Source organism: Pristiophorus japonicus, chromosome 9 (assembly GCF_044704955.1).
Source record: "Pristiophorus japonicus isolate sPriJap1 chromosome 9, sPriJap1.hap1, whole genome shotgun sequence".
NCBI classification, from domain to species: Eukaryota; Metazoa; Chordata; class Chondrichthyes; family Pristiophoridae; genus Pristiophorus; species Pristiophorus japonicus.
This window is the reverse complement of record NC_091985.1, coordinates 38,591,122-38,614,778: the sequence shown is the minus strand read 5'-3', so window position 1 is coordinate 38,614,778 and position 23,657 is coordinate 38,591,122. Positions and strand designations below refer to the sequence as shown.

General features: G+C 43.8%; 1 protein-coding gene across 1 annotated transcript in view; it reads right to left on the bottom strand.

Moving 5' to 3' along the window:
* Nucleotides 1-23,657, bottom strand: part of ryr2a (ryanodine receptor 2a (cardiac)) — a 924,147-nt gene that overhangs the window by 384,218 nt on the left and 516,272 nt on the right. The window contains exons 38-40 of the mRNA XM_070890953.1: nt 13,589-13,789; nt 11,508-11,613; nt 9,565-9,708 (exon numbers count right to left, since the gene is read on the bottom strand). Coding sequence (XP_070747054.1) covers nt 9,565-9,708; nt 11,508-11,613; nt 13,589-13,789 — 451 coding nt within the window. The remainder of the gene's footprint in view (nt 1-9,564; nt 9,709-11,507; nt 11,614-13,588; nt 13,790-23,657) is intronic.

Sequence of the window (23,657 nt, the reverse complement as noted above, 5' to 3'; positions counted from 1 at the left end):
TAGTAAGGAGGGACATTAGCCTGGATGATGTGGAATCGGTATGGGTGGAGCTGCAGAATACCAAAAGGCAGGAAACGCTACTGGGAGTTGTGTACAGACCACCAAACAGTAGTAGTGAGGTTGGAGACAGCATCAAACAAGAAATAAGGGATGTGTGCAATAAAGGTACAGCAGTTATCATGGGCAACTTTAATCTACATATTGATTGGGCTAACCAAACTGGTAGCAATGCGGTGGAGGAGGATTTCATGGAGTGTATTAGGGATGGTTTTCTAGACCAATATGTCGAGGAACCAACTAGAGAGCTGGCCATCCTAGACTGGGTGAATGAGAAGGGACTAATTAGCAATCTTGTTGTGCAAGGCCCCTTGGGGAAGAGTGACCATAATATGGTAGAATTCTTTATTGAGATGGAGAGTGACACAGTTAATTCGGAAACTAGGGTCCTGAACTTAAGGAAAGGTAACTTCGATAGTATGAGGCATGAATTGGCTAGAATAGACTGGCAAAGGATACTTAAAGGGTTGACGGTGGATAAGCAATGGCAAACATTTAAAGATCACATGGATGAACTTCAGCAATTGTACATCCCTGTATGGAGTAAAAATAAAATGGGGAAGGTGGCTCAACTGTGGCGAACAAGGGAAATTAAGGATAGTGTTAAAACCAAGCAAGAGTCATATAAATTGTCTTGAAAAAGCAACAAACCTGAGGACTGGGAGAAATTTAGAATTCAACAGAGGAGGACTAAGGGTTTAATTAAGAGGGGGAAAATAGAGTACGAGAGGAAGCTTGCAGGGAACATAAAAACTGACTGCAAAAGCTTCTATAAATATGTGAAGAGAAAAAGATTAGTGAAGACAAACGTAGGTCCCTTGCAGTCGGATTCAGGTGAATTTATAATGGGAAACAAAGAAATGGAAGACCAATTGAACAAATACTTCGGTTCTGTCTTCACAAAGGAAGACACAAATAACCTTCCGGATGTACTAGGGGACAGTGGGTCTAGTGAGAAGGAGGAACTGAAGGATATTCTTATTAGGCAGGAAATTGTGTTCGGGAAATTGATGGGATTGAAGGCCGATAAATCCCCGGGGCCTGATAGTCAGCATCCCAGAGTACTTAAAGAAGTGGCCCTAGAAATACTGGATGCATTGGTAATCATTTTCCAACTCTGGATCAGTTCCTATGGACTGGAGGGTAGCTAATGTAACACCACTTTTTTAAAAAGAAGGGAGAGAGAAAACGGGTAATTATAGACCGGTTAGCTTGACATCAGTAGCGGGGAAAATGTTGGAATCAATTATTAAGGATGAAATAGTAGCGCATGTGGAAAGCAGTGACAGGATCGGTCCAAGTCAGCATGGATTTATGAAAGGGAAATCATGTTTGACGAATTTTCTGGAATTTTTTGAAGATGTAACTAGTAGAGTGGACAAGGGAGAACCAGTGGATGTGGTGTATTTGGACTTTCAAAAGGTTTTTGACAAGGTCCCATACAAGAGATTGGTGTGCAAAATCAAAGCACATAGTATTGGGGGTAATGTACTGACGTGGATAGAGAACTGGTTGGCAGACAGGAAGCAGAGAGTCGGGATAAATGGGTCCTATTCAGAATGGCAGGCAGTGATTAGTGGAGTGACGCAGGTCTCAGTGCTGGGACCCCAGCTCTTTACAATATACATTAATGATTTAGATGAAGGAATTGAGTGTAATATCTCCAAGTTTGCAGATGACACTAAACTGGGTGGCGGTGTGAGTTGCGAGGAGGACTCTAAGAGGCTGCAGGGTGACTTGGACAGGTTAGGTGAATGGGCAAATGCATGGCAAATGCAATATAATGTGAATAAATGTGAGATTATCCATTTTGGGAGCAAAAACACGAAGGCAGAATATTATCTGAATGGCGGCAGATTAGGAAAAGGGGAGGTGCAATGAGACCTGAGTGTCATGGTTCATCAGTCATTGAAAGTTGGCATGCAGCTACAGCAGGCGGTGAAACATAGAAACATAGAAAATAGGTGCAGGAGCAGGCCATTCAGCCCTTCTAGCCTGCACCGCCATTCAACGAGTTCATGGCTGAACATGAAACTTCAGTACCCACTTCCTGCTTTCACGCCATACCCCTTGATCCCCCGAGTAGTAAGGACTTCATCTAACTCCCTTTTGAATATATTTAGTGAATTGGCCTCAACTACTTCCTGTGGTAGAGAATTCCACAGGTTCACCACTCTCTGGGTGAAGAAGTTTCTCCTTATCTCGGTCCTAAATGGCTTACCCCTTATCCTCAGACTGTGACCCCTGGTTCTGGACTTCCCCAACATTCGGAACATTCTTCCTGCATCCAACCTGTCCAAACCCGTCAGAATTTTAAACGTTTCTATGAGGTCCCCTCTCACTCTTCTGAACTCCAGTGAATACAAGCCCAGTTGATCCAGTCTTTCTTGATAGGTCAGTCCCACCATCCCGGGAATCAGTCTGGTGAATCTTCGCTGCACTCCCTCAATAGCAAGAATGTCCTTCCTCAAGTTAGGAGACCAAAACTGTACACAATACTCCAGGTGTGGCCTCACCAAGGCCCTGTACAACTGTAGCAACACCTCCCTGCCCCTGTACTCAAATCCCCTCGCTATGAAGGCCAACATGCCATTTGCTTTCTTAACCGCCTGCTGTACCTGCATGCCAACCTTCAATGACTGATGTACCATGACACCCAGGTCTCGTTGCACCTTCCCTTTTCCTAATCTGTCACCATTCAGATAATAGTCTGTCTCTCTGTTTTTACCACCAAAGTGGATAACCTCACATTTATCCACATTATACTTCATCTGCCACGCATTTGCCCACTCACCTAACCTATCCAAGTCACTCTGTAGCCTCATAGCATCCTCCTCGCAGCTCACACTGCCACCCAACTTAGTGTCATCCGCAAATTTGGAGATACTACATTTAATCCCCTCGTCTAAATCATTAATGTACAATGTAAACAGCTGGGGCCCCAGCACAGAACCTTGCGGTACCCCACCAGTCACTGCCTGCCATTCCGAAAAGTACCCATTTACTCCTACTCTTTGCTTCCTGTCTGACAACCAGTTCTCAATCCACGTCAGCACACTACCCCCAATCCCATGTGCTTTAACTTTGCACATTAATCTCCTGTGTGGGACCTTGTCGAAAGCCTTCTGAAAGTCCAAATATACCACATCAACTGGTACTCCTTTGTCCACTTTATTGGAAACATCCTCAAAAAATTCCAGAAGATTTGTCAAGCATGATCTCCCTTTCACAAATCCATGCTGACTTGGACCTATCATGTCACCATTTTCCAAATGCGCTGCTATGACATCCTTAATAATTGATTCCATCATTTTACTCACTACTGAGGTCAGGCTGACCGGTCTATAATTCCCTGCTTTCTCTCTCCCTCCTTTTTTAAAAAGTGGGGTTACATTGGCTACCCTCCACTCGATAGGAACTGATCCAGAGTCAATGGAATGTTTGAAAATGACTGTCAATGCATCCGCTATTTCCAAGGCCACCTCCTTAAGTACTCTGGGATGCAGTCCATCAGGCCCTGGGGATTTATCGGCCTTCAATCCCATCAATTTCCCCAACACAATTTCCCGACTAATAAAGATTTCCCTCAGTTCCTCCTCCTTAATAGACCCTCTGACCACTTTTATATCCGGAAGGTTGTTTGTGTCCTCCTTAGTGAATACTGAACCAAAGTACTTGTTCAATTGGTCTGCCATTTCTTTGTTCCCCGTTATGACTTCCCCTGATTCTGACTGCAGGGGACCTATGTTTGTCTTTACTAACCTTTTTCTCTTTACATACCTATAGAAACTTTTGCAATCCGCCTTAATGTTCCCTGCAAGCTTCTTCTCGTACTCCATTTTCCCTGCCCTAATCAAACCCTTTGTCCTCCTCTGCTGAGTTCTAAATTTCTCCCAGTCCCCAGGTTCGCTGCTATTTCTGGCCAATTTGTATGCCATTTCCTTGGCTTTAATACTATCCCTGATTTCCCTAGATAGCCACGGTTGAGCCACCTTCCCTTTTTTATTTTTACGCCAGACAGGAATGTACAATTGTTGTAATTCATCCATGCGGTCTCTAAATGTCTGCCATTGCCCATCCACAGTCAACCCCTTAAGTATCATTAGCCAATCTATCTTAGCCAATTCATGCCTCATACCTTCAAAGTTACCCTTCTTTAAGTTCTGGACCATGGTCTCTGAATTAACTGTTTCATTCTCCATCCTAATGCAGAATTCCACCATATTATGGTCACTCTTCCCCAAGGGGCCTCGCACAATGAGATTGCTAATTAATCCTCTCTCATTACACAACACCCAGTCTAAGATGGCCTCCCCCCTAGTTGGTTCCTCGACATATTGGTCTAGAAAACCATCCCTTATGCATTCCAGGAAATCCTCCTCCACCGTATTGCTTCCAGTTTGGCTAGCCCAATCTATGTGCATATTAAAGTCACCCATTATAACTGCTGCACCTTTATTGCATGCACTCCTAATTTCCTGTTTGATGCCCTCCCCAACATCACTACTACTGTTTGGAGGTCTGTACACAACTCCCACTAACGATTTTTGCCCTTTAGTGTTCTGCAGCTCTACCCATATAGATTCCACATCATCCAAGCTAATGTCTTTCCTAACTATTGCATTAATCTCCTCTTTAACCAGCAATGCTACCCCACCTCCTTTTCCTTTTATTCTATCCTTCCTGAATGTTGAATACCCCTGGATGTTGAGTTCCCAGCCCTGATCATCCTGGAGCCACGTCTCCGTAATCCCAATCACATCATATTTGTTAACATCTATTTGCACAGTTAATTCATCCACCTTATTGGGGATACTCCTTGCATTAAGACACAAAGCCTTCAGGCTTGCTTTTTTAACACCCTTTGTCCTTCTAGAATTTTGCTGTACAGTGGCCCTTTTTGTTCTTTGCCTTGGGTTTCTCTGCCCTCCACTTTTCCTCATCTCCTTTCTGTCTTTTGCTTTTGCCTCATTTTTGTCTCCCTCTGTCTCCCTGCATAGGTTCCCATCCCCCTGCAATATTAGTTTAACTCCTCCCCAACAGCACTAGCAAACACTCCCCCTAGGACATTGGTTCCGGACCTGCCCAGGTGCAGACCGTCCGGTTTGTACTGGTCCCACCTCCCCCAGAACCGGTTCCAATGCCCCAAGAATTTGAATCCCTCCCTGCTGCACCACTGCTCAAGCCATGTATTCATCTGCGCTATCCTGTGATTCCTACTCTGACTAGCACGTGGCACTGGTAGCAATCCCGAGATTACTACTTTTGAGGTCCTACTTTTTAATTTAGCTCCTAGCTCCTTAAATTCTTTTCGTAGGACCTCATCCCTTTTTTTACCTATGTCGTTGGTACCAATGTGCACCACGACAACTGGCTGTTCTCCCTCCCATTTCAGAATGTCCTGCACCCGCTCCGAGACATCCTTGACCCTTGCACCAGGGAGGCAACATACCATCCTGGAGTCTCGGTTGCGTCCGCAGAAACGCCTATCTATTCCCCTCACCATCGAATCCCCTATCACTATCGCGAAGAAGGTAAATGGTATGTTGGCCTTCATAGCTAGGAGATTTGAGTATAGGAGCAGGGAGGTTTTACTGCAGTTGTACAGGGCCTTGGTGAGGCCTCACCTGGAATATTGTGTTCAGTTTTGGTCTCCTAATCTGAGGAAGGACGTTCTTGTTATTCAGGGAGTGCAGCGAAGGTTCACCAGACTGATTCCAGGGACATTTGAGGAGAGACTGGATCAACTGGGCCCTTATTCACTGGAGTTTAGAAAGATGAGAGGGAATCTCGTAGAAACATATAAGATTCTGACGGGATTGGACAGGTTAGATGCGGGAAGAATGTTCCTGATGTTGGAGATGTCCAGAACCAGGGGACATAGTCTTAGGATAAGGGGTAGGCCATTTAGGACTGAGATGAGGAGAAACTTCTTCACTCAGAGAGTTGTTAACCTGTGGAATTCCCTGCCGCAGAGAGTTGTTGATGCCAGTTCATTGGATATATTCAAGAGGGAGTTAGATATGGCCCTTACGGCTAAAGAGATCAAGGGGTATGGAGAGAAAGCAGGAAAGGTCAGCCATGATCTTATTGAATGGTAGTGCAGGCTCGAAGGGCCGAATGGCCTCCTGCTGCACCTATTTTCTATGTTTCTATGTTTCTATGACACAAAAAATCTGCAAAAGGACATAGACAGGCTAAGTGAGTGGGCAACAATTTGGCAGATGGAGTGTAATGTTGGAAAGTGTGAGGTTATGCACTTTGGCAGAAAAAAATCAAAGAGCAAGTTATTATTTAAATGGAGAAAAATTGCAAAGTGCCACAGTACAGAGGGACCTGGGGATAATTGTGCATGAAACACACAAAGTTAGTATGCAGGTACAGCAAGTGATCAGGATGGCCAATGGAATGTTGGCCTTTATTGCAACGGGGATGGAATATAAAAGCAAGGAAGTCTTGCTACAGTTATACAGGGTATTGGTGAGGCCTGTTTTGGTTTCCATATTTAAGAAAGGATATTCTTGCTTTAGAGGCAGTTCAGAGAAGTTTCACTAGGTTGATTCTGGAGATGAGAGGGTTGACTTATGAGGAAAGATGAGGAGGTTGGCCTCTACTCATTGGAATTCAGAAGAATGAGAGGTGATCTTATCGAAACGTATAAGATTATGAGGGGGCTTGACAAGGTGGATGCAGAGAGAATGTTTCCACTGATGAGGGAGACTAGAACTTGGAGGCATAATCTTAAAATAAGGGGCCGCCCATTTAAAACTGAGATGAGGAGGAATTTCTTCTTTCAGATGGTTGTAAATCTGTGGAATTCGCTGCCTCAGAGAGCTATGGAAGCTGGGTTATTGAATTCATTTAAGACAGAGATAGACAGTTTCTTAACCAATAAGGGAATAAGGGGTTATGGGGAGCAGGCAGGGAAGTGGACCTGAGTTCATGATCAGATCAGGCATGATTGTATTAAATGGTGGAGCAGGCTCGAGGGGCCGTATGGCCTTCACCTGCTCTTATTTCTTATGTTCTTATGTATTCTCATTAATAGCAATGAGAACTCCGTATCTACAAGTTCTCATTGCTATTAATGAGGAAAAAAAACACATTAAACAGCATAAAAAATTAAAAATACACCTCACATAATTAATAATTAATTCAAATTAAAGTTAATAAATGTGTTAGAAAAAATATATATATTTCCGATTTTTTTTAGTTTTGTAATTAAGATTTAAAATAAACTTACCTTAGTGGGCAGGGTTTTTAACATAAAAATGTGTTGATGAATGTTATTTTTATATGGTTTTTATATGTTTTAAAACGCTTACGCTGGTAAGTAGGCTATGCACCTGGTTTTACCAGGCGCAAGAGTTTTAAGGACATTCACTGGGCAAGAGATGAGCAAATTACGCAATCTCGCCCATGCGAATGTCCTTCCCGACGAGATGCGTGCGATCTGTCAAGCTCGAACTTGACAGATTGGAAAAGCCGGTTTTTGGCTCATGCACATTGCGTACCGAAAATCGGCTTTTGTGATGCCTTCCCGGGTCCGTACACACTGCCTATGGACCCGGAGAGGCCGGAATTTCAGGCCCGATATAATTAGGCAGAGTCAATATGGTTTTACCGAAGGGAAATCATGTTTAACAAATTTATTAGAGTTTTTTGAGGATATAACTCGCGGGATAGATAAAGGGGAACCAGTGCATGTTTTATATTTGGCTTTCCATAAAAGGTTGCTACGCAAGATAAGGGCTCTTGGGGTTGGGGGTAATATATTAGCATGGAGAGAGGATTGGTTAACGGACAGAAAACAGAGAGCAGGGATCAACAGGTCTTTTTCCGGATGGCAAGCTGTAACTAGTGGGATGCCACAAGGATCAGTGCTTGGGCCACAGCTAATTTACAATCTATACCAATGACGCAGATGAAGGGACCGAGTGCAATGTATCCAAGTTTCCTGATGACACAAAGCTAGGTGGGAAAGCAAGCTGTGAGGAGAACACAAAGGGGCCAAAATTGGCGATAGCCTTTCCGAGGCTGGACATTTGGTGCCCGGCGCAGAGGTCCCGCCTGGAAGTGAAACTGGGGTTACCTCCCTCACAGGCAGTGGAGCGCAATATCGCGCAGTCCACTTCCTCGCGGGGATAGCTCAGGGGAGCTACGTGGGCACATCGCGAAGCGCTACACGGCCTCTCTGTGTAGCGCTGACGCGTTTCAACACCCCTCCCCCTACATTAAAGGGGAGGGATGCTGCGAGCTCTTTGATGGCCTCCACTGGGCCACCAGTGATGCGGGGTGCTGTGGCCACAGCCCAGCACCGAAACGAAGTGCCGGCTGCACGATCGCAACCCGGACCCCACAAAAGCATCGGACAGCGGCCCGGCCGGTAATTGGGTTAAAAAAAGAAATGGTGGCGCACCTCCCAACACAGCCTGATCGCTGACATCACCTGCAGCAGCCTCATGGGGGAACTGCCCAATTTCCACCACAGGGCGAAAATGGGCCGCCGCCACGCGGAACGAGGTCACCGCACACAGCGATGATGTCGTTGCCGGAGGCACAGTGGCCCCAGGCACTACCAGCGAGACACGACGCTACTGGATTCGCGCCTCCTCTAACTTCTGCACAATTTCGCGGGAGCCGGTAGCGTGCGCACTCCCACCTCAGGCAAAAACACTTTCGCGCCCCGTTAGTGCCCCCCAGAGGCACCAACGGGAGGAGCACAGCAGGGGAATTCCACCCCTAAAGAGCCTGCAGAGAGATATGGACAGACTAAGTGAGTGCGCAATTAGTATAATGTAGGGAAATGTAAGGTTATTCACTTTAGTAGGAAGAACAGAAACACAGAATATTTTTTAAATGACGAGAAATTATTAAATGTTGGGTGTTCAGAGAGATTAAGGTGGCCTCGTGCAGGAATACAGAAGTTTAGCATGCAGGTACAGCAAGCAATTCGGAAGGCGAATGGCATGTTGACCTTTATTGCAAGGGGGTTGGAGTACTAGAGTAAGGAAGTCTTGCTACAACTGTACAGGGTTTTGGTGAAACCACACCTGGAGTACTGTGCACAGTTTTGGTCTTATCTAAGGAAGGATATACTTGCCTTAGAGGCGGTGCAACGAAGGTTCACTGGATTGATTCCTGGGATGAGAGGGTTGTTCTATGAGGTGAAATTGAGTAGACCGGGCTTAGAAGATGCTGAATCTTTGAAATTCTCTCCCACAAAGGGCTGTGGATGCTGAATCATTGAGTATATTCAAAGCTGAGATAGATAGATTTTTGAACTGTAGGGGAATCGATGGATATGGAGATTGGGTGGGAAAGTGGAGTTGAGGTTGAAGATCAGCCATGATCTTATTGAATGGCGGAGCAGTCTCGAGGAACTGAATGGCCTACTCCTGCTCCTAATTCTTATGTTCTTATGTATCTTAAAAGGGTGGGCCACGATCTGGGACCACTGAAAGCACAGGTAATCACTTGTAACATATCTGAGAAACAAACACTAACTGGGCTTCTTTGCCTCCTGTTCCATTGGATTCTCTTCCTGACGTTTCTTTAAGTACGTCACTTTTTCCACCAGGTTCATAAGCCGACCCCTGATTGTGGAGTCACTATCATTGTTATTCGCTTCTTCTTCTTCCAGCTCAATACCTGAAACAGAATAAATGTAACCAGTTTAGTTCCTGAAAACCCATCCAAATTAACAGCGGTTGGAAAACAAACCCCTTTGTGAAGTTGTTTTAAATTAACAACTTTTATGTTCGCTACTTAATTTTGTGATGCAATGGCAGAGAACAGTTGAATCGCAAAGTCATCGTTACGATTAAAGTCTCGTCAATAAAATGACTTAATCTCGTCATTAACCAGCTTTTAAAATTTGCGAGCAAAAAATGATTGCTTCAGTTTACACAATGTCAACAAAGACTGGAAACATACAGCAAAATTAGATTGACAATGTGTTCACTAGGTCCACTAGTTTGACAGGTTTTGTCATTTCATAAATACACCTGATGTATGGAAAGTTGAGATTTATCAATAATCAGCATTGACTTATGAGCAAAACATGACCTGTATGTAAATAGATTAGTTTCATGGAGGTCGATTTTCTCATCCTTCGCCTGGTGTTCACAGGGCAATAATGGTCTATTAATGGGCTCGATAGCCTTCCCAACCTAGTAACAATAGCAATGTGGCTGGCAGCAATTTAAAAGGGGCCTACTTCTGTGTGTCCAAAGAGCGCACCTGTTTAAGGCAATAGGCCTTTTAATATGGAAATGGGGGTCCTATGATGTAAATATAACCACGATCGCCATCTTAGATAGGAAATAGTCAGAGCCTGCTCAAGTTTCCTTCAACAAGTAATCAGGAAGGCACATGGAATGTTGGCCTTTATTCCAAGGGGGATAGAGTATAAATGCAGAGAAGTTCTGCTACAACTGTACAGGGTATTGGAGAGGCCACACCTAGAGTACTGCGTTCAGTTTTGGTCTCTTTATTTAAGGAGAGATATACTTGCATTGGAGGCAATTCAGAGAAGGTTCATGAGGTTGATTCCGGAGATGAGGGGGTTGACTTATGAAAAAGGTTGAGCAGGTTGGGCCTATACTCATTGGAGTTTAGAAGAGAGGTGATCTTATTGAAACATACAAGATGCTGAGAATGCTCGACAATGTAGATGCAGAGAGGATGTTTCCACTCGTGGGGGCATCTAGAACTGGGGGCATAGTTTAACAATAAGGGGTCGCCCATTTAGAACTGAGATGAGGAGGAATTTCTTCTCTCAGAGCGTCGTAAATCTGTGGAATTCTCTGCCCCAGGGAGCTGTGGAGGCTGGGTCATTGAATATATTTAAGGTGGTGATAGATTTTTGAGCAATAAGGGAGTGAAGGGTTATGGGGAGCGGGCAGAGAAATGGAGCTGAGCCCAAGATCAGGTCAGCCATGATCTTATTAAATGGCGGAGTAGGCTCGAGGGGCCAAATAGCCTACTCCTGCTTCTATTTCTTATGTTCTGATGTTAAATAAATTACAGCTTTTTAGTCACAGTCCATAATTGTTTGGGTAAGTGTCAGAAGAGGGTACAGAAAGTAAGTTTTGTTCTGTGAGCATATCTATGCATTGAACTAGTTATCTATGATTTTCACACTTGAACTTTAAAATTCAACCATGAATGTTTTGTTTTGAATAATTGCAATGACTCAATAACTCTATTCTGAATTGTTGGATGCTTTCAAACCCTTCTAAAAACAATCATGCTAATAGGTGTTCATTGATGATTCACTGTACTTCTTGTGGTTTTATTGTATTTTTCCCATAGCTTGGCATTTTACTGGTTTAATGAGAGGGAAACCATTATTTCAGATATGATATGAATTAGGCTTTGTTCTCCGGAGGACGTCCTCAGTTGTAATAAAGATATGTCAAAATAAGCACTGCAGAAACAACACTGACCACAATGTGCCATGAGATCTTCATGGAAATCCAACAGTTCTTCACGTACTTCTACAGGGCAAGGACACTCACGTCTGTCATTTTTAAAACTCAGCAACATGTTAATCTGAAAATAAAATAAATACATTTATCTTATAACTAAGTTGTCATCTGATATGTAAACTATGTCACAAGCTCACTGTATAAATTAAGAGGTTCAATTTTCAAAAATGCCATAAATGCATTTGGGCCTTCCATTATTTTCCCATTTGAAACAGTCTTCTGATTTATTTGTGTTGGGAATGTACAGAAATGTTAAAGATTTGCTGCGGGCTATGAAGGGCATTCGAGTTAGTTTTTCACATTCCAGAGTCATATTCTTGTGATTTTACTATTCTCTCTCCCAAGTGCTATTCTGAGAATAAGCTGTCAACTTAGAAAGGACTTAAACTTTTTTTAGTCTATAAATATGTGTTTCATACATTATGCACGATAAAATCTTGAAAGCTGTACGGTATATATAAAATTGTTTTTTTACCGACTTCCACCAACAAACGCCCAGATTTGTGTGGATGAGTAAAAACCAATCTCCGCCTGCTTCTCACCTTCAAAGACAAGAATTCTCCCTGCTCCCAATGGATCCTGAGATGAGCGCGCGTTGCGCTAGTGATGTCGTCACACATGTCACTAGCGCGATGCACGCATATCCCAGGACCTGACTTTCAGCGACAACTCTGGAAGGGAAGCAACTTTAGGTAAGTTATTGCTCATAGGCTGTTTAAAAACAGGAAGAAAAATTAAAGTATTGATCTTCCCAACCCCAAGCAACCTCAAAAGCACTTGAAATTTCAGAAATCTCAAAGCAGGAAAGAATTTACTAAGTTGGTAGCTCAAGTAAGTACATGGTTTTGCTACCAACCACTGACCCATGAAATTGAAGCTGTTTGCAACTGTTACAAAATTGTTCCCCAATGAATATGGAAAGAAAAGAAAGAAAGGGAAAGAAGGAAAGAAAAGGAAGGAAAGAAAGGAAAGAGAGAGAGAGAGACAGAAAGAAAAGAAAGAGAGAGAGAGAAAGAGAGAGAGAAAGAAAGAGAGAAAGCGAGAGAGAGAGAAAGAAAGAGAAAGAGAGAAAGAGAAAGAAGGAGAGAGAGAGAGAGAAAGAGAGAAAGAAAGAAAGAACGATAGAAAGAAAATAAATTGCATATATGTAGTATATTTCATGACCTCAGGACGTCTCAGAGTGTTTTACTGACAATGAAGTACTTTTGAAGTGTAGTCATCGGCAGAAGACTCTGCTCTTCTTCAAATAGAGCAATAGGATTTTTTTTACATTCCACTGAAAGGGCAGCTGGGACCTCAGTTTAACATCTCATCTGAAAGACGACTCCTGTAACAGTGCAGCACTCCCTCAGTCCGACACGGCAATGTCAGCATGGATTGTGTGCTCATCTGTGGAGTAGGACTTGAACCAATAACCTTCCGATTCAGAGTTCAAGAGTGCGAACACCAGGCAAGGTTGGTACTTTGCATTTTAAAGCTGGATAGCTTCAATAAGTTTCAGTCTGAGAAGATGTGAGTTAGTCCGTTACCACTGACTCAATAATGATTGAACAGCCTGGCAGTACAGCAAGCTGATGGAGTAATAATATATAAAAAAGGTTATGAAGCAAAAAGGAAGGACGGACTTTGCATTTCCTTCACATTCAATCGAGGAATAATCCACAGCAATATTTCAAAATATAAACCATATCTTTTAAAACCTAATCTCACGTTTAATGAGGTATTTAACAGTGATATTACCACGGAAGAGGTATAGTTTACCAGTTTCACTGATTTCCCTGATTACAGGCTGGGGGGCTGGGGGGCTTGGGGGGCACAGCAACGTCAGGATTTCCACATTAGGCTGTGCGTGCGCTGTTATTAGCCACCGCAAATTCCGGGCCAATGTAAAAATTAACAGATTTTAAAAATTAGCAAAGGTATTCGGTATTTTCAATGAGATTGTTCAATGACGACAAAAATAAGGAGACATATAAAAAATCTAAGACATATAAAGTCAATAACTAACTATCCACTCCACTGAGTGCAGGTTTCCTTACCTGCTCCTGTGGAGGTGATCGGAATTCTTTTGTTTTCTTGGCGGTCAATGCAGCAGACATATTTAATGCCTGCATCACTTCGTTATATCGGTACCGTTGGTTATCCTGAAGCTTTAACACAAAATCATCTGAAAAGGCGACAATGGCTTCAATCCGATGACGGAGTTGACAGTCACACAGATACTGCAAAAGGTGGCACATCTGGGGAAAAGGAAGTCATAAGGTCAACCCATGTCATGTGCTGACATTGTCAGTATCTTTTTCCATTAGTTGGTGCAAACTATGTAAACATTAGTGGAATACTAGCTGCTTCAATATTACACTTTCCATAGAGGTGCCTTGCAATGGATTCAGAGCAGCTTAAAACAAATATTGTTCCCAAAGAGAATTTTTCTTATTGTGAACTATTGAAAGAAATTCCCTTTTGGAAATATATTTAATTGTTTTCATTTTAAATTATTAGAAAGTTTTAAAAGGAAATTGAGATCAGATGCAAGACTTCTGAATTACGCTGATGTCCCTTCTGTACTACTAACTCCGAGCCATAGCGGAGGGTGGGTATCACTACTGCCCTGTAGACCATAAGCTTGGTGTCAGATTTGAGGTCCTGGTCTTCAAACACTCTGTTCCTCAGGCGACCGAAGGCTGCGCTGGCACACTGGAGGTGATGTTGGACCTCGTCATCGATGGTCCACAGGGCAGTGGTGATACCCGCCCTCCTGTATGGCTCAGAGACGTGGACCATAGATAGTAGACACCCCAAAGCGCTGGAGAAGTACCACTAACGCTGCCTCCGCAAGATCCTGCAAATCCATTGGGAGGATAGATGCACCAACGTCCGTGTTCTAGCTCAGGCCAACATCCCCAGCATCGAAGTACTGTCCACACTAGACCAGCTCTGTTGGGCGAGCCACATTGTCCGCATGCCCGACACGAGACTCCCAAAGCAAGCACTCCACTCGGATCTCCTACACAGCAAGTGAGCTGAGGAAATGTTTCAAGGACACCCTCAAAGCCTCTTTGATAAAGTGCAACATTCCCACTGACACCTGGAAATCCCTGGCCCAAGACCGCCCAAAGTGGAGGAAGAGCATCCAGGAGGGCGCTGAGTACCTCGAGTCTCGTTGCCAAGAGCATGCAGAAATCAAGCGCAACCAGGTTCCCCACGCACCCTTTCCTTCAACCACTGTCTGCCCCACCTGTTTATAGAGATGTAATTCCCGCATTGGACTGTACAGTCACCTGAGAACTCACTTTTAGAGTGGAGGCAAGTCTTTCTCGATTCCGAGGGACTTCCTATGATGATGATTTTTGATGACTGCTAGCTCCTATCAACCACACAGTAAACCACAAATACTGTTGTCATCTCGAGATCTCCATTTCCCATTTATTGATCTCTTGTAAATTATCTTGTCCATTTTCTCTCTTGCCCTTTTTCTAGGACCCCACGCTCCATATTCTCAATGGATTCAAACTTCTGCTAGGACTCTATGGGCCCGAATTTGGTCAAAGCTAAGGCCCACCCAAGGCCCGCCCAAAGGACCGCCGAGAGACCTGGTGGTACTTTAGCAGGGAGATTCCTCAAAAAGATCTGCAAAGACTGCCCGGCGGCAAAAAAACGACTTACGCCCTAAATGTGGGCGACAGCAGGCGGGAGCTCCCAATCTCGGTGGAAAATGTAATCCTTGCCAAAGTGACACCAAGGATTGAGTCAGGCCCAGCACAAAAATAAAAATTTAGACACAAAAAAAAACCCACTGGAAAACCTTCAGGGGACCCCATCCACCTGAATCGCTGTAAAAAAAATAAATAAAAAATGTTCACTAACCTATTTTTGCAGGTCTTCATACTTACCGTTGGGGTTAGACATGCCTTCATGTGGCTGTCATTCCCCCTGCAGCCGCCAACTCCCGCCTGGAGCAAACTGGCAGCTCGGCGGGCGGGAGGGAGGACACTTACGCGCCTTGCGCGCTAGCGGACGTCAGCGGGCGGTTCCCAGCGGTCCCCCCTCCCGCCGGCGGGAGGCCTCCACAGAACTGACACCAAGGGGAGACCGCCTAAAAACTCAGTGGCAGTCGGCCGCAGCGGGCGGTGAGTACACTAAGTTCGGGGCCTAAGAATGTCACTGTTATCTGGACTCTTCACCACACTAATGGCACAGCTGTGATAGGGAACTCACAATGGAGGAAGATTTGCTCTTTGTAGAACATGTGTTAACACATGTATAAAGTACACATATACAAATGGCAAAGAGAGAAAATGTGGGGAATCAATCGTTTTAACCTGCATTTTATTGTGTGAAATGAAGCTCTGCATTCTCAATCTCATATTTTTGGTCAATATATATTTATGGAACAATTTATTTTGAAAAAGACTCATTTTTCCTTTACTGTCTTCAAACATGATCAGGCAGTGCAAGAAAACTGACAGTAGCTGCCTGCTGTGTCGTAAATCTTTGAGGTTATTCATAATTAGTTAATACAGATGAATGACAGACACTTTAGGCTATGAATCTCCAAATCTTCATTCAATGTCTTCTTTTTTCACTTCGCATAAGGTACAATGTATCAAACAAACACGCACGACTAACTGTAAGGAGCACCATGAACGTTAAAAAGAAAGACTTGGATTTATATACAACCACCTGACGTCTCAAACCGTTTTATAGCCAATGAAGTACTTTTGGAGTGCAGTCACTGTTGTAATGTGGGAAACGCAGAAGCCAACTCACGCACAGCAAGCTCCCACAAACAGCAATGTGATACTGACCAGATAATCTGCTTTTGTTATGTTGGTTGAGGGATAAATAAAGTACTTGCTGGGGAAACACACTTACACTTGTCCAGGGACATTTATTTTAACAGAAAAGGCCATCTAACTCGATTGAAACTGCTTATTTGTTTTTTGATGAGAGCAAGAACAGAATCTTATGCTGCATTTTAATGTGATATAATGTTAAAATGAAACATAATTATCCAATTTGTTTTGATATAAAGTAGATATAAATTCAGAATTTTGGCTGCAATCTTCAGAAAAATCCACAGGGGGCAAATCATGACAGATTTTCAGACACGATTAAAAATAAAAGTATTCATTCGCAATACTAATGAACGTTTCAAGAAAGTGTGGGCAAAAATATAGATTAGATCAAATAAAGTACATCAGCTTAGCATAAAGAAGTGAGTCTAAATGTCAGGTTCACTCAGATGTGCTATGACAATCCATATTACTAAAAATGTTGTCCGATCACTTGCATTTGACCGGCCATTTTGCAGCAAACTGATTGATCCATGGGAACATGAGCTGGGAACATTAATCTATTCCCAATCAAGTGGTTGCCAATGATCAATTTCGTACTCCCACTCCCTAACCGGTCTCCCTGCGTTTTTTGTCGGCATCCTGACCTCTCTCCAACCCTGGACACGCTGCTCCTTCCTATTACATAGAAACATAGAAAGTAGGTGCAGGAGTAGGCCATTCGGCCCTTCGAGCCTGCACCACCATTCAATAAGATCATGGCTGATCATTCACCTCAGTATCCCTTTCTCGCTTTCTCTCCATACCCCTTGATCCTTTCAGCCGTAAGGGCCATATCTAACTCCCTCTTAAACAGCAGACCACTGCACCTCATCTCTCAGCTTGCTCTCTCCAGGCCGCAGGCTCCACCTCACAGTCTGCCCGTCACCCCCTTCCCCCACGCAACCGCCACCTCCCCCCCGCCAGGCTCAAGCCATGATGCATGGTCTCCCTGTGGGTCGTCTCTGCCCAGTCCTGTTCCTTGACATTTTGGACCTTATATTTCCCTCAGCCTTGAAACCAGCTCATTAAATTTGCCTCAATAATCAATATGATAATCAATCTGGGAGGCAATGAGTGGGTGCGTGGGTCCTGGAAGAGAAAGAAAGAACTTGCATTTATATAGTGGCTTTCAGAGACGAGAACACAAAATCAAGGCTGACCCATCATTGCAGTACTGGCACTGTCGTAGATGCTGTTTTTCAGATGAGACATTAAAAGATGTCAATGGCATTCGAAATAGTGCCATGATATCTTTTATATCCACCTGAGAGGCTCTAATATCTGATTCGAAGGATGGCACCTCCCAACAATGCGGTGCTCTCTCAGTACTGCACTGAAGTGTCAGCCTAGATTTTGTGCTCAAGTCACTGGAGTAGGGCTTGAATGCACAACCTTCTGACTCAGAGGCGAGAGTGCTACCACTGAGCAACGGTTGACACCTTGGGGCCAAAATTCGGTGCCGCCCCGTTTGGAAGGCAGTAACGGAGACGAGGCGTGTCTTCCTGCGCCAGGCGCACCCGAGAGGTAGTAGAGCAATGTCATACGCTCCACTTCCTCTCAGGGGCAGAATCCACGAGAACTTCGCTGGGTGCAGCACAAGGCCCTCCCCTTCTGTTAAAGGGGAGGGCACGCTGCGAGCTCTGCAATGGGGAGAAGGGGCCACCACTTTACCACCGGTTAGCGGGGTGCCGTGGCAGCAACCCGGCACAGAAGCAGAATGCCGGGCTACAGCATGGCGGCACGAACGCCACAAATTGGAAAAGTCGTCCCGTTTTAGAAAAAGTGCACGTCGCACCTCCCCTTTAATTTTAGCCCCGCGAGCGGAGTGAGGACCCATTTACAACCTGCGAGGTTGGTGCAGGCATTGCCCGCGGCGGGCTCATGGGGCAGGGAGGTCTTACTGCAGTTGTACAGGGCCTTGGTGAGGCCTCAGCTGGAATATTGTATTCAATTTTGGTCTCCTAATCTGAGGAAGGATGTTCTTGCTATTGAGGGAGTGCAGCGAAGGTTCACCAAACTGATTCCCAGGATGGCAGGACTGACATATGAGGAGAGACTGGATCAACTGGGCCTCACTGGAGTTTAGAAGAATGAGAGGGGATCTCATAGAAACATATAAAATTCTGACGGGACTGGACAGGTTAGATGCAGGAAGAATGTTCCCAAAGTTGGGGAAGTCCAGAACCAGGGGTCACAGTCTAAGGATAAGGGGTAAGCCATTTAGGACCGAGATGAAGAGAAACTTCTTCACTCAGAGAGTTGTTAACCTGTGGAATTCTCTACCACAGAGAGTTGTTGATGCCAGTTCGCTGGATATATTCAAGACAGAGTTAGATATGGCCCTTACGCTAAAGGGACCACAGTGTATGGAGAGAAAACGGGAAAGGGGTACTGAGGTGAATGATCAGCTTTGATCTTATTGAATGGTGGTGCAGGCTCGAAGGACCGAATGGCCTACTCCTGCACCTATTTTCTATGTTTCTATGTTACGGAATTTTTGCTCCGGGGCAAAAAAGGGTCAATGTGCACGGTGATGATGTTGTTTTGCGGGAGGCGATAGCAGCCCCAAGCCACAGGCGAGAAGTAATTTGTGTCCCGGGGGCGCTAACGGGATGCACAAGCGATGTGAATTTCTACCCCCTTATGTTTTGGGTCAATGGCCACCAGATATGGGTTGATGCTGGACTTCCCGGTTCTGGGGAAGTCCAGAACCAGGGGTCACAGACTAAGGATAAGGGGCAAGACATTTAGAACCGAGATGAAGAGTAACTTCTTCACTCGGAGAATTGTGAACCTGTGGAATTCTCTACCACAGAAAGTTGTTGAAGCCAGTTCGTTGGATATATTCAAAAGGGAGTTAGATGTGGCCGATACGGCTAAAGGGATCAAGGGGTATGGAGAGAAAGCAGCAATGGAGTACTGAAGTTGCATGATCAGCCATGATCATATTGAATGGTGGTGCAGGCTCGAAGGGCCGAATGGCCTACTCCTGCACCAATTTCTCTGTAAGTTATTTTATTTGGACCCTGACAGACTTCCATTATATCAAGTTGAATTGAAGCTTAGCTCCCAAAAACAGAAGGGATGATAGGGTAGAATTTATTTGAGCTTTGTGTGAAGCAAAGTTGTGCATCACATGCTGACATCTGCCTGCAAATTCCTAATAAGAACATAAGAACATAAGAATTAGGAACAGGAGAAGGCCATCTAGCCCCTCGCGTCTGCTCCGCCATTCAACAAGATCATGGCTGATCTGGCCGTGGACTCAGCTCCACTTACCCGCCCGCTCCCCATAACCCTTAATTTCCTTTTTGGTTAAAAATCTATCTATCTGTGATTTGAATACATTCAATGAGCTAGCCTCAACTGCTTCCTTGGGCAGAGAATTCCACAGATTCACAACCCTCTGGGAGAAGAAATTCCTTCTCAACTCGGTTTTAAATTGGCTGCCCCGTATTTTGAGGCTGTGCCCACTAGTTCGAGTCTCCCTGACCAGTGGAAACAACCTCTCTGCCTCTATCTTGTCTATCCCTTTCATTATTTTAAATGTTTCTATAAGATCACCCCTCATCGTTCTGAACTCCAACGAATAAAGACCCAGTCTACTCAATCGATCATTATAAAGTAACCCCCTCATCTCCGGAATCAGCCTAGTGAATCGTCTCTGTACCCACTCCAAAGCTAGTAAATCCTTCCTTAAGTAAGGTGACCAAAACTGCACGCAGTACTCCAGGTGCGGCCTCACCAATACCCTATACAGTTGCAGCAGGACCTCCCTGCTTTTGTACTCCATCCCTCTCGCAATGAAGGCCAACATTCCATTCGCCTTCCTGATTACCTGCTGCACCTGCAAACTAACTTTTTGGGATTCATGCACAAAGACCCCTAGGTCCCTCTGCACCGCAGCATGTTGTAATTTCTCCCCATTCAAATAATATTCCCTTTACTGTTTTTTTTTCCCAAGATGGATGACCTCACATTTTCTGACATTGTATTCCATCTGCCAAACCTTAGCCCATTTGCTTAACCTATCTAAATCTCTTTGCAGCCTCTCTGTGTCCTCTACACAACCCGCTTTCCCAATAATCTTTGTGTCATCTGCAAATTTTGTTACACTACACTCTGTCCCCTCTTCCAGGTCATCTATGTATATTGTAAACAGTTGTGGTCCCAGCACCGATCCCTGTGGCACACCACTAACCAACGATTTCCAACCCGAAAAGGACCCATTTATCCCGACTCTCTGCTTTCTGTTAGCCAGCCAATTCTCGATCCATGCTAATACATTTACTCTGACTCTGCGTACCTTTATCTTCTACAGTAACCTATTTGTGTGGCACCTTAGCGAATGCCTTTTGGAAATCTAAATACACCACATCCATCGGTACACCTCTATCCACCATGCTCGTTATAACCTCAAAGAATTCCAGTAAATTAGTTAAACATGATTTCCCCTTCATGAATCCATGTTGCTTCTGCTTGATTGCACTATTCCTGTCTAGATGTCCCGCTATTTCTTCCTTAATGATAGCCTCAAGCATTTTCCCCACTACAGATGTTAAACTAACCAGCCTATAGTTACCTGCCTTTTGTCTGCCCTTTTTTTTTTAAACAGAGGCGTTACATTAGCTGCTTTCCAATCCGCTGGTACCTCCCCAGAGTCCAGAGAATTTTGGTAGATTATAACGAATGCATCTGCTATAACTTCCGCCATCTCTTTTAATACCCTGGGATGCATTTCATCAGGACCAGGGGACTTGTCTACCTTGAGTCCCATTAGCCTGTCCAGCACTAACCCCCTAGTGATAGTGATTGTCTCAAGGTCCTCCCTTCTCACATTCCCGTGACCAGCAATTTTTGGCATGGTTTTTGTGTCTTCCACTGTGAAGACCGAAGCAAAATAATTGTTTAACGTCTCAGCCATTTCCACATTTCCCATTGTTAAATCCCCCTTCTCATCTTCTATGGGACCAACATTTACTTTAGTCACTCTCTTCCGTTTTATACATCGGTAAAAGCTTTTACTATCTGTTTTTATGTTTTGTGCAAGTTTACTTCCATAATCTATCTTTCCTTTCTTTATTGCTTTCTTAGTCATTCTTCGCTGTCGTTTAAAATTTTCCCAATCTTCTAGTTTCCCACTAACCTTGGCCATTTTATACGCATTGGTTTTTAATTTGATATTCTCCTTTATTTCCTTGGTTATCCACGGCTGGTTATCACTTCTCTTACCGCCCTTCTTTTTCATTGGAATATATTTTTGTTGAGCACTCTGAAAGAGCTCCTTAAAAGTTCTCCACTGTTCCTCAATTGTGCCACCGTTTAGTCTGTGTTTCCAGTCTACTTTAGCCAACTCTGCCCTCATCCCACTGTAGTCCCCTTTGTTTAAGCATAGTACACTCGTTTGAGACACTACTTCCTCACCCTCAATCTGTATTACAAATTCAACCATACTGTGATCACTCATTCCGAGAGGATCTTTTACTAGGAGATCATTTATTATTCCTGACTCATTACACAGGACCAGATTTAAGATAGCTTGCTCCCTTGTAGGTTCTGTAACATACTGTTCTAAGAAACAATCCCGTATGCATTCTATGAATTCCTCCTCCAGGCTACCCCGTGTGATTTAATTTGACCAATCGATATGTAGGTTAAAATCCCCCATGATTACTGCCATTCCTTTTTCACATGCCTCCATTATTCCCTTGATTATTGTCCGCCCCACCGTGAAGTTATTATTTGGGGGCCTATAAACTACACCCACCAGTGGCTTTTTCCCCTTACTATCTCTAATCTCCGCCCACAATGATTCAACATTTTGTTCATTAATGGGCACTCGGGTTGCACGAAACTATTTGCTTGGATCATCAATTTGTAAAATCTGCCCCATCAGATCATGCAGTCCCTTATCCGTTTCTCTAATGCATACAATCCAAAATCTTAATCATAGCAAAGAGCGTGACTCAGGAGTCATTTCCTTGACTCAAATTGCACTCTTTTGTATTATCTAATGGTTAAATCTCCTTTTGGCAATGAGGTGACATTATGTTAGGATATAAATTTTTAGCCATGTGGTCTTTGCATGGTCAGCCACTGCATGATCCAGCCCCCTGCATGAACGTAAATTGGAAACGCAAGCAAAAGGTAACATTTGATAGTTTGAGGAGATACTCTTTGTGGGTGTCTCACAAAAACACAAGCAAGCAATTTTACTAAAATGTGCTCTGTTAAGCCCACCTGCTCTGCATTAATTCACATCCTGCTTCAAAATAACTTATATTTCAGTATTTGATAGGGAATGGGAAGTACAAGGCTTGCCTGATAAGCATGCAATACCAATATCCCCCTAATATACGACTTTGAAACATCTACGGGTGAGAATCATGTGGGAGAAGACCCAAATTATAACAGATAGTGACTGCCTGACTGGTACCCAATTAGTGAGTACTAACATCTTCAGTAAAAAATGAGTGATTAGTTACTGACACAAGACGTCAATGGAGACTGTTTCTTGCAAGTTTTAAGCGATTTTTTTGCTATAATTTCAAAGTGTCATTTGTATTTATTTGCATACTTACAGAAAAAGGATCATATTTAATCTCAGCTTTGCCTGCACTGAACTAAATATTTCAAGACTTATTAGAAAATGAATATTTATCAAAACCACTTTGATCTCACACTTTTTAATATTTAAAATTTGCTTGTCTGATTTATTTAATCTCCTGAATAGCTGCATTTAAAATGTCTAAAAAGATGAAACTCTTAGATTCCTGTCCAATATCTCCCAAACCACCCAAGTAAAAGATTCAAACTAGTGTAAAGTCAGCAGCGATAGTCTGGATCGATACCACCGCAGCAATGTTGCATAAAGTCTAACCACAGAAGAGTATGCAGGATCTGTTGACATTCCATCTTCAGCTCTAGCCTCAGAGCTAAGAATGACAAAGTAGGGTTGCTAGTTTGGGTGGATGGACAACAGCCTGACACTGCCTGAACTTATTTAAATGTCCTTTATTTTCCAACCTTCTTCCCTCCCTCTTCAATCCTGAAGGCATTGATTCAGTGTGGTTCCACAGAAAACATCTCCGCTACTCACTCAAGTGGCCATTCTTCATACGCGCGCCTTGTCTGTCATTGGCAGCAAGGTATTCGACCAGGAGGGGAGGGAAGGAGAGGAATCGCAGCTAAACTCAATCATGTCTTCACCTGATGTCCATACATGTAATGTTACAATAGGGATCGCAGCATAGCATCAGGAGCAGGAATT